General features: G+C 44.7%; 1 protein-coding gene across 1 annotated transcript; it reads left to right on the top strand.

The window, feature by feature from the left end:
* Positions 1–443: 443 nt before the first annotated feature.
* On the top strand, positions 444–11,073 carry GPR26 (G protein-coupled receptor 26). Its single transcript, XM_069020469.1, has 3 exons — positions 444–1,111; positions 5,759–5,872; positions 10,842–11,073. Exons 1-3 carry the CDS (start codon positions 444–446, stop codon positions 11,071–11,073), a joined length of 1,014 nt encoding a protein of 337 aa, XP_068876570.1.
* The last annotated feature ends 259 nt before the right edge of the window (positions 11,074–11,332 follow it).

An 11,332-nucleotide genomic window follows, 5' to 3' on the forward strand; every position in this document is an offset into this window, starting at 1 on the left:
GGGAGGGGAGAGAAAGAGAGAGAGGGAGAGAGAGGCAGAAAGCAAGGGAGAAAGAGAGCACAATTCACTCGGTGGATTGCTTGCAAGCTTGGGGCTGGTAATTAGGGCTCTCAGGAGAGCAGTTGCTCAGAATAACGTGCTCTCCTCAAAATGGACCGGCTGGAGACAGTGGTTCAGTCCTGCTGATATTTTTTAAGCCCTCCTTGCAGTTTGATGGGCATTCCCAGTGCTTTTGTGCACGTCTCGGGAAGCGTTGACGTGGAAAGGAGCAGCGAGGAGGGGGAGGTTGGAGGAGAAAACTGCAGCTCCTCTAAAAATACGGAGGGCATGCACGGGAGCGAGCAGGCTGGGGAGGAGGGCGAGCTGGGGGCACCTCGCACCATGGTCCCCCGGTGCCGGCGCGGCGCAGTTTCGGAGATGTCCCTCCTGTGACTGGACGCACCATGAGCATCTGGGAGCTGCTCCTGGCTTTCGTGGTGGTGGTGCTGATGCTCGTGGCCCTGCTGGCCAACGTGCTGGTGCTGATGTGCTTCCTGTACAGCGCCGACATCCGCAAGCAGGTCCCGGGATTGTTCATCCTCAACCTCACCTTCTGCAACCTGTTGATGGCTGTCTCGAGCATGCCCCTGACCTTGGCGGGGATCATTTACAAGAGTCAGCCGGCAGGAGATCAGGTCTGCCACGTTGTGGGCTTCCTGGAGACTTTCCTCACCACGAACTCCATGCTGAGCATGGCAGCGTTGAGCATTGACAGGTGGATTGCTGTGGTCTTCCCTCTAAGTTATCACTCCAAAATGAGGTACCGGGACGCTGCTCTCATACTGAGCTACACGTGGTTGCACTCGGCGTCGTTCCCCATAGTGGCAGCTTCTCTCTCCTGGGTGGGTTTCCATCACCTCTATGCCTCCTGCACGCTCTACAACAAGAGACCGGAGGATAGGACACAGTTTGTGATTTTCACTGGGGTCTTTCACGCCCTCAGCTTCCTCCTCTCCCTTGTAGTCCTGTGTTTCACATATCTCAAAGTGCTGAAGGTGGCACGGTTCCACTGTAAGCGGATCGACGTGATCACTATGCAGACCCTGGTGCTGCTTGTGGACATCCATCCCAGGTAAGGTTCCCGTGTGTTCAGCAACTGCTCATGGCAGAAGAAGTGAGGAGGGGGCTCAGTGTGATGCTAAATACAGACTAAGCTGTCTCACAGCAGGGGATTGGGAGGGGGACAAAACAAGCATCCTCACAGCCGGTTTCTGTTCTGCATGTTTCTTTTCACTTGGGTTTAATTCTCTGATTGCAGAACTCATTTTTTGTTAGGCTTGAGGACTTGTTTTGGGAGGGAGAGCAAAGGAACAGGCAGTTTTGACTAAGCATGCACTTCCCTTTGAGACAGTGATCAGATCACTGCCCTTTGTCTCCAAAGGTGGATTTAGTGGTTGATAGCTTTGCATTTTCTGGGCACTGTCAGCCCAAAATGTTGCTGGATCCGTGAGAGGGAGGAGGCTGCACATGTCCCTTGGAGTTTGGAAGGGAAGCTGAGTGCTGCCTGCTGCTCCTTTTCCCAGCAGTTTTCCTATTGCTGTGCTCTCTGTAACTTTATCATTCCTGAAGGCAGGATCCTAAGGGAATTACAGCTGCAATATTCATGCACTTGAATGCCTATACTTAAACCTTAAGTGAGAGAGAATTCGGTAGCAATGTTAATGTGACAAACAAGGGATGTATAGAGCTCATTTCAAACGAGAGATTTTAGGCAAGTCTCTTGTGCCTCGAGACAGGAGGAGAAAAGTTCCCAGGGACTGGGAGGATTGTGGGCTGGAAGGCAAGCACCAAACAGGGACAGGAATGTGTGCAAAAGTCAGGCCAGGGATTATGCACAAGCTATAAATCTTGCATGAATAATCAATGCATAGATCTGGAAGGGATGCAGGCTTGGTGTGTGATACGGGGAAGAAATCTGCCTGGCAGAGAGGAAAGCAGGGAGCGGTCAGAGAGGGCAGTCCCACACCACACATCCCATCTGACCATCCCTGCTCCCCTTCGCTCCACGAGCTGGAGGTGAACAGCAGCCTCTCCATTCGCAGCCAGCCAGGAGCAGAGCTGCAGGGCTCAGAGCAAATGTGGCTGTCCTCAAACACAGGTCATGGTCTGGCGATGCCTGAGGCTAAGACAAATAAGTCTGGAAGGATCAAGGCAGGACAGCACATTTTAGAGGGACAGAAACATTTGCTCAGAAATCTCCTGGTGAGCTGTTTGAGCTGTCTCTTGACCAAGAATGCAGAGCAGAACTTTGGGCAACTCTCGTTGCCATTCCTGAGAAATACAGGTATAAATCTTCCCTTATTCACCAAGTCACACTGAGGAAAAAACTCCCCCCTGCCCTGCTTGCTGTCTGGTTGATGAACTGTGCCTCGACTGCCTTAGTTCCTGCAGCATGAGGAGATGTGGTGGTTACTCCCAGGAAAGTGCCATAAACACACCAGGGCTGGTTTAAGCTGCATTCATTTTGCTTAATGCTAAAAGTATGCCTGGACTGCACAGCAAAGTTTAGCAAAAGGGCAAAAATCTCAGTGTTATTTCTCCTCCTCTGCATTTTTTCTGGTTGAGGTTGATTTGAGGGTGTTTGTGCCTTTTGTGATCCTCTCACTGCGGGATGGATTCAGCGGGGCTGTGGGAATGATGCTTCTTATCCTCGGGGGAGACAGAGCTGTACAGGCACTTTGCTGAGAGCAACCTGCACCACTGACTCTTGCCTCTGGCATCAGGTTATTCTGACGCTTCTCTCTAAGAAAGGAGAGTTTTGGCTTCTTTTCTACACTACAGAACTGGTGGCTGATTTGACCCACGGAGGGGCTGCTTTAACCAGCGACAGCTCCTGCTGCTGAAAGGGGCAGATCTCAGGTCACCTTCCCTCCTGTGAGCTCTGCACAGGGGCTGCAGCTCTGCTGGAAGAGTCAGCGATGCTCAGAAATGTCTGACATAACAAAGGCATCATTTGCATTATGTAACAGGCAAGTTCAGGGTGCACTGTAGGACCTGAGAGCACAGCCATGGATGCTGGGAGAGTCCACAGGAGAGCAAAGTTTGCAATCCCACCTTAGACTACTCTGACTCTCCTGGCTCTTTGCAGGGTCCAGTTTCAACACTGGGAAATGAGTACAGACAATTTTCTGCTTCCCGTGGCTCAGAATCCACCTGCAGGGGGATCTAGTGACAGATGGCTTTATTACCTGTGACTTGGAGAGACACAAGTGATCTCCTGAAGATCATTTGAGATGAGCACAAAGGAAACCTCCAAACACCCTACAAATTTGTGTGAATGTTTGGGGCACGTGTCCTTTCAAGTTAGCTGAGGCTTTTTTAGTGGACCCTGCTTTTTCTTTGTTCTTAAGACCAAATTATCTTGGGTATTCTGGGAGATTTAACCCATTTATTTCTTAACTCAAATTATCTATATTATCTTTTTGGTGTATCCAGCTCTACACATCTTAAGGTCCAGTATCTCATAAACTTTGTTTAAAACACCAAACCTTCAAAGGGATATATGTCAGATTTCCCAGGATATTAAAATCTTTAAATGAAAGCTTAGTCAACAATCCTGTTCTGTTACTGATGTCACTACTGGAACTCACATGTCTCTTATCTTAGTGCATGAAAGTGTGTGCAAAAGCAAAATATTCATCTGTGTACATTGTCTACACGAAGGAGTGAGATAAAATGCCTTCCTCTGTGATGTGGTATTTATTGGATGCATCTGGAAATGCTGAACAAAGGAAATGGGTTTAAGTCTACCAGGGCAGTCATGGGTCAGCTCTGGGAGTGAGAGACATCTCTGCATGTGCCAGTAAGGAAAAGATGTAAATAGGGAAATAGAGACAAAAAATACACCACCCTGTCCTCCCCAACAACATCCTAATTGAACCTGCTTTGGAGATTCACTTCCCTGTATTGCCATGGGCTTGGGATATTATGAATTTAAGAACACAGGTCTTAAACAAAGCTCACGAAACTCTAAGATCATTTTTCTGCACATAAAAATACACCAAGTTCCCCAGCTCTTGCAGACCTGAGAGCACATAGGTTCCCTTGAAAAGGTGGATTTTTTTCCCTTCTCAGCTGTCATTTCTAGCTGCAAATAACTCACATATAGAACATGTAGCACCTTTAAAAGTGTCATATTCTTTAAGAGAAAGACAATTTGTTAGGAGAACAAACTTTTCCTCCAGTATTTATTTCATCACATCATGATAGCTGCTCTGGGGACCGGCAATGTAAGACCAAATTTAGAATGGAACAAAAGAAACACTTCTTCTTTAACACAACTAGAGGAGCTCATTGCCACAGAGATCCCTGAAACACACTGAGATCCTCAGGACACAACATGTGTTTGGATGTTGATAAAACATTTACAGATGAAGTAAATAATGTAAGGGTATGGCCATGAGCCTCAGAGCTATGAGAGAGTGGAGCCTGAGATGAGTCATCAATTAAAAATTTACAACAAAAGTGGAAAGACCAATGCCAAACAGTTTGGTTTTTTTTTTAAAAAAGTATATATATACATACAGGACATGGGACAAACCATTCAGTTTGCCTGAGAAGTGACTGTGTCACTGTGAGATCTGTGCAAGGAGTCAACACGTGACAGCGCTGCTATGTGCACAGAGAGGGGCTCAGGGTGGCAGTCTGGCTTTGGCTGGGCCCCTTGCAAAGGGATTTACTGAGGTACAGGCAGCCCTGTCACTGTGGGAGATACCAGTGCTGCCCAATCCACCTGCCTGGAGTAGACAGGAATCATCCACATCCCTCAGAAATCATAAGGAGCACAGGAGTCACTCAAGCAGATAGAGGAAGAGGATGAGCTTTCACATTAATCATGTTTTCACAAGAAAATGTGCTGATTTCAGAGATTTTTTGCACTGAAAGCAAAGCCTCAGCCCTGTGCTCCTTGCTGGCACACCAAGGGAATTCAGAGCTCTCCGGTGGCCTGCTGAGACCACCAACAGGAAACTCCAAGGAAAAGCTCTTGTCCTAAAATGCCACAGCTAGGGAAAAACCCAGGGTGTGACTAATTTGTACGTGTTTAGTTGGAAATGGGGCTGGTTTGAGGTGAGGAATGAGGATATCCCAGCACTGTGGATTTATTAAACAATTCCAGCTTTGGAGAGCATTCAGCACAGCAGCCCTGCAGATCTGCATGGGCTGATGGAATGTTTATGGCCACGCAGCTCACAGCTATGGGATACAGTGATTGCTCCTACATTGGCCTGAAGGTTCAGAGTGTTCTTTTTCCCATTATGATTTGTTGTTTTGTTGCTTATCTTGCTGGGAAGTTTCTCCTCTCCACGGCAGTGGTGTTGGAATTGCTGCCTCTAGGGAAGTAGCCTGCTGCCTGTCCCACCCTGGATATTTTTCCAAATCTCTGAGTAACATCTTGCCTGCAAATACAGCTTACAGTAGTTCAAAAAGGTTCTTCCAACTGTTTTCAAGGATAAATTCCACCAATTTTACTATAGATGAATTGATATAATGGAGAGGTGTGCACAGAAATGTACAATCATGTGTCTGTCAGTAACTTTGTGGAGGGTAAGATGATCAGACAGTGCATTAACATTTGGTATTGCCCCATTTAAATGCAGTGCACCTGCTATTGGTTTATGCAATTAAAGCAGATTGTTCTCCATCATTCTGTAGTGAAGCCACTGCAGATTGTTACCTGATGCTGTGATTGATGCTCCTGTTTGTGTTGAATGTCACACAGTGTGCGAGAGCGCTGTCTCGAAGAACAGAGGAGACGGAGGCAGCGGGCAACGAAGAAAATAAGTACCTTTATTGGTACTTTCATACTTTGCTTTGCACCTTATGTAATTACAAGGTAAGTGTGAACCTACATCCTGGAAAAGGCTGCTGAGATGCACTCCTAGCTCAGGGAAGTAGGGCACTCTGAGCCAGAACAGGATTACAGGCTCCTGTGAAATTTTGATGCGCCCTTTCCACTCCTGTGACAGAGGTTGCATTTACTGAGCTAACAAATGATGTAAAATGTCACAGTGCTTCTCCACTCAGTCCTGATGCAGTCTGAGGGCCAGACTGCTCATTCAGCCCAGTCAATGTGCAGCTGGCACATCAGTCCATAAGGTTTTGCAGACCTTTATTCAGTTGTCACCTGCTGCTCCAATTGACTCCCCAGTCCAGGGGTTGATCTCCAGGGAAACACTGACCTCAATAGCTCAGACTGTGAAAATTTGGTCAACAACATCCAGCTGAGGTGTGAACACAGTCCACAGACTTAAACAAAACTTCTTGTGATTATGGTCAGATGGCTATCCACCAGCTTATCTCTGGAAATTGCTCCTGTGGGAAACACTAAATTCCTCCTATGAAAAAGAAAGTATTAGAAAGTGAGTCTCTCCAAAAAAAAGGTATCCAGCTGTTGAAGGAAATTTGCAGCTTGCATTCTTTATTAAAAGACACTGGGAAAACTGACTTGCTGCTGTGCAAAACAGAGAAAAAAATTATTTTTAAAGTAATTCCTATTCCAATACTATTAAGTAGAAATTAGTGGGACTCACTTCAGTCAAACTCAGATCTACCTTTAAAAATCATTGAAAAGGCTGCATTAAGAGTGAATATAATTGAACACATAGCCTACCCTGAGCTTTTCCTATTCAGTGTAATATCCTGAATTTCCAGAATTAGAAAGTAAAAGTAATTTGCTAGAATTGCCTTCACTTTCATTTAGTGGCCACAAGACACCACTGCAATCCACACACTTAAATGGTATGAAAGGCTTTGTAATTGAGGACATTTAGCCTTAATTCTCAAGGTGTAAGTTATTAAAGTATTTGTCTTTTTGCAAATGGTTAATTTTCATTTCATGTTGGGTCTCTGAACTTAATGAAAATCCTCCCAGTCACAGAATAGCTGGCGGCTCATCCTGAGTGACACCGAGTGCTCTAACCAGAGCTGTCAGGAGTATTTTTGCACTCCTCCAAAGGCATCTCAGCACTCAGGCACCACCTCCCCACCTCCTCTTCACTCTGTGGTGTCCCAATTTGTGTCCCAGTAGCCTTAAGATAGAGAAGAGGAGTTAGAAAAATCCTGAGCCTTCTCCTTTTAGTCTGTACAAGGATCATTTAAATGTTCTCCTGCCAAGGAACAGGTTCTCCACAGAGAGTGATGATGATGAGAGGTAAAACACAGGGTCCTGGATGCATGAGGATGTTTTGAGGCAGGGTGGGAGCTGGCCAGACGTGTCAAGAGGGTTGATGTTTCCCACATTCCTGGCCTTTTCAGTTCTGGCGTGTTTAGGGGGATCCCTGCACAGCAGGCTAAGGGGAATTCCCTCTTGAGCTCCTTGAGACACCTTGCTGGACACTTGCAGGGCTGGGTGTCCCAGGACAATCATCCCTTCCTTCCCTGGGCCTCACCCAGGGCTGAGGGTGTGGACACTGAGGGAATTGGGAGAATTTGGTTTTAATTGTGTGAGCAAGTAGTAATTTCTGGACTCTGTCCAGTGCTCTGCATTCTCAAGAGAGACACAATCAATCACAGTTCAAGCAGTGGACAGAAGTCAGGAGAGGGAGTGCCTCTGCCAGCTCTAACCAGCAATACACTCCAATTAAACATGCTTTTAAGTACTCCCTGAACTGGGGGCTGTCAGCAGCAAATCACAGAGTTTTACTATAACCTTGTTATCTTCCTGTTCACACACTAAAAATAAATACCTGTCTCTAGGAGGTCCATGAGCCAGTGAAGGAGTTGTGATTATGAACCCATAGGGATAAATACTCCTCCAGATAGATGAGAGTTTTTCAGATCACATCAAGATAAAAATCAAATTAGGCACTTCTTTTATCAAGAAAACACCCTTCTAATGAGTTCAGTGGATGACCTTAAGTGGTGCATCAGAATCTGATTGTCTTTGATCCAGTGTTTCCTCTGTACAAGCATGACTGGTGCATTCCCCCATATTATGTATTTCTAGGCATAGCTTGTTTCTTGTGTTGTAAAAATAACCTGTTAGTACACATCTCTTCCTTTGCTTTATTTTTGATTATGGGATTAAATATACTTGTTCCAAACCTCTTTTCTCCAAGGATCTTTTTCATAAGAAAAATGAAGTCATAGCAGTTTCTCATATTCATTTCCAACTCCAGGCATTTCATACCAAAATACAGAACTTTGCTCGTGCAAGTTAATAAGTGCTGTCAATGTGTGAGGAAATTGGCTCTAAATTAAAAATCCTGAAGTAATAGCAGGCAGAAGTTCATAGTCTCAAACCCTCAGGTTACAGAGGAGGATGGTGGAACAAGCAGAAGATGATTAGAATTCTCTTGTATCATCTCTGGGGAATAGGGGGTAAGCAAACCCTGTTTCTAAACTCTTGTTTGCCCCCCAGATTGTGCTTGGGCACACAAGAAGCTCAGAATTCTGGTGCCATTTGTGTTCTTCAGCCTCCCAGCTGGGTGGGCACACTTTCAGTACAATATTTTAGTGCAGTGATTAACTGCACACGTAAATAAAGGATTCCCAGTGTGCATTACGTGTGTAGAGATCAAGGTCATGCGCTTCAACATGGCATTCTCGTTTGTTTACTGAAGGTGAAATAAAATAATTGGGTAGCCACGTGAAATGACACACTCTACAGGGTTATAAGTTTCTAAAATATGAACAAAATATCACAGAAGAAGAGCTTACAGCTTTGAAATAAAAAGGCTCTGAAGACCAGACAGTAGAAGAGAGGCTTATGAAAGCAAGCCAGGGAATTATGTAGTTGATACTGTAAAATTTAATTTACAGGTACCACTGAAATATTAATGTTCCTTCACTGAAAATGTCTCTTTTAGGCTGAAAAGCTTCATGAAAATGGAAGCTATGCATATCATTTCCCTCACAAATGAGAAACAAAACCTTTCAAAGGCAATAAATTCTGTGATATGCCTTGAAAGGCTGACATTTAATTGTTTGTACATGAAATGGAAATGCATAGCTTGGGGTTTGGCTGCATTTCTGTGTTTGCTGCTTGATAACTGCAAATGTAATTTACTATAAAAAAATAATACATGAGAATTGAAAAATGTGTAAATGTCAAGGAAGCTTTTGGAACGCAAGGAAAATATTTAAGATTTTGTTAATAAAATTGTAGGCTTTTCATTTGATCAGTCAATGAAGGTAAAATTAGCAAGTCTAGGCTTGCAACCCTGAAGTGTCTCTTTGATGTGCTTTAAATGGAGATTGTTAATGTCTCAGAGAACTGACTGACAGACCCTCAGACACAAATTTGTCATATTTTGGTTATTCAAGGCATCCGCTGAATTTAATTAAACATAATCAAATTCACATCTGTAAAGCACTCAGTAAAAATAAATCATCCAAATGAAATTCAACATGATGAAATTCAAAATGTGAAGTAGGCATCAAATAAATGAAGTGGAGACCAACAAGGATGGCTCATGGTAGATTACAAAGTAAATGTGACTCAGTAGATGATTAATTTCCAAATTGTCAATTCTCATTTTAGAACACATTAATGTGGATGTCAAGTTGCATTTTATTAAAGAAGAGAGAATACACCACATGAGACCACCTGGAAACTTTAGTAGATGATAATTATGTCTCAGTTCTGATCTTCCTTTATGGGAAAGATAACAACCATGAGTTACAAGGAGAGGTTGAAAGAACATTTGTTTAGTTGAGGTGGAAGGAGAGAGAAATGGGACAGATGGGGGTTCTTTGGGATCTCAAAATTGCTGAGCCAAGCAGCACCAGTGGAGTGGCACAAGGGATTCCCAAGTATTTGCATGTGACATTCCCATGTCACCTGAAATGTCCCTCCCCCTGCCTGGCCTGTGTTGTTCACCAGCATTATTTTAAACAATGTGTAGCAGTGAAATGTTTTGGAATAGGAATAAAATGACTGAGGGAAAAAAAATCCTCATCTTTAAACTGCTTGAAGTACCAACATTACTGTCATTGCTGCTGCAGGAAGCACCCTTCAGAATGCTCCTTGGAAGTGGTGCTTTGTCTGGAGAAACGTGAGCAACTGAAGTACTTCCAGATTTAACAACATCTGCTGCTGCAGACAGGTTCAGCAAAGATCTGCTTTGCCATGTGGGGTTCTGTAACAGCACGTGGCTGTTTGACCTCTATAAAAATCAATAGTTTCTAACAGCTATAGAGGCATATGGAACAGAGCTGCCCTTTGGTGTTGCTCAAAGACATGGGGAGTTATCAATATTTCGCTGTCAAAAATATTCTTTTAGTACACAGTGAACTCTCTGGGCTAGTGTAGGTATGAGGAGTGTATGGAGCTCTTCCCTCTCCCCCTCCCTTAATGATTTTAAAGTTTTGTCTTGCTGAATATGTTGCAAATGTGAACTCTTGCCCTTTGAACTGACCAGTTTTTAAATTCAAGGTATGATACGCCATCTCTCAGTGATGAATTTCCTTGTGTGTTTCTATGACTCAGAAAAACTGTTTAAAGGCATTGAACTCTCTCTAGATCTGGACTGGCCAAGAGAGCTGGATAGTCCATGTGAGGTGACTCAGACACTCTGGAGGGGACCTAGAACCGCACGTTCAGACTGATGCTGGGTTTTTAGATTGTGAGTGGTAGTGGAATATGACTCCCATGAGACCAAGCAACAGCACTTCAGCAAACAGGCCTCAAGTTTGCATTAGCAGTCTTTAAAACTTGTAAGAGGAGGACAACATACACATTTTCATGAGTATGGCTTTCTTTTCTTTAGTTTTGTTGCAATTGCCCAGGAATAATTTGAGGGTTTGGAGTGGGTTGATGTCATTTTTAATGTTTCACTCTTTCACCCTTCCTCTTTCCCCAGACTTGTTGAATTATCCTCTGTGGTCCACATCAGCGCCCACTGGGGGATCATTTCCAAGTGCTTAGCTTACAGCAAAGCTGTTTCAGACCCTTTTGTGTACTCTTTGCTACGGCACCAGTACAAGAAGACGTGGAAGGACATCATAAACAAGATCCTCAAGAGAAGCTCCATCAACTCCTCCGCGCTGGCGGGCGAATCGCACAACCAGAACCTTCCGCAGCTGAATGAATGAGGAGCCTGGTATGGGACATCCAAAGTGAGATTTGTGAGACAACAGGAACTGGCCCATCCCTAGTAGCTCTCCTCACCTGCCCAGGTTTTGGGAGGCAGCTGTGGACAGGGTGAAGCCCAGCCCACGTCCCTCCAGTAGCCCATGTAACATCCAAGGGAGACAGGCTGCTCTGGACCTCCTGCCCCCGACTGGAAGAGCGCTATTGATCCGTGGTCCTGCAGGCTCCACAAATACAAATCTCCCATTGATTTCCATCAGC

The sequence above is a fragment of the Aphelocoma coerulescens genome, chromosome 6, assembly GCF_041296385.1.
Source record: "Aphelocoma coerulescens isolate FSJ_1873_10779 chromosome 6, UR_Acoe_1.0, whole genome shotgun sequence".
NCBI lineage: Eukaryota > Metazoa > Chordata > Aves > Passeriformes > Corvidae > Aphelocoma > Aphelocoma coerulescens.

Bases quoted from the DNA above. Each gene is read 5' to 3' on its own strand.
- GPR26 (XM_069020469.1), top strand. From the start codon at position 444: ATGAGCATCTGGGAGCTGCTCCTGGCTTTCGTGGTGGTGGTGCTGATG. The intron at 1,112-5,758 runs GTAAGGTTCCCG...AATGTCACACAG, and splicing joins CTTGTGGACATCCATCCCAG to TGTGCGAGAGCGCTGTCTCG. The intron at 5,873-10,841 runs GTAAGTGTGAAC...CTCTTTCCCCAG, and splicing joins GCACCTTATGTAATTACAAG to ACTTGTTGAATTATCCTCTG.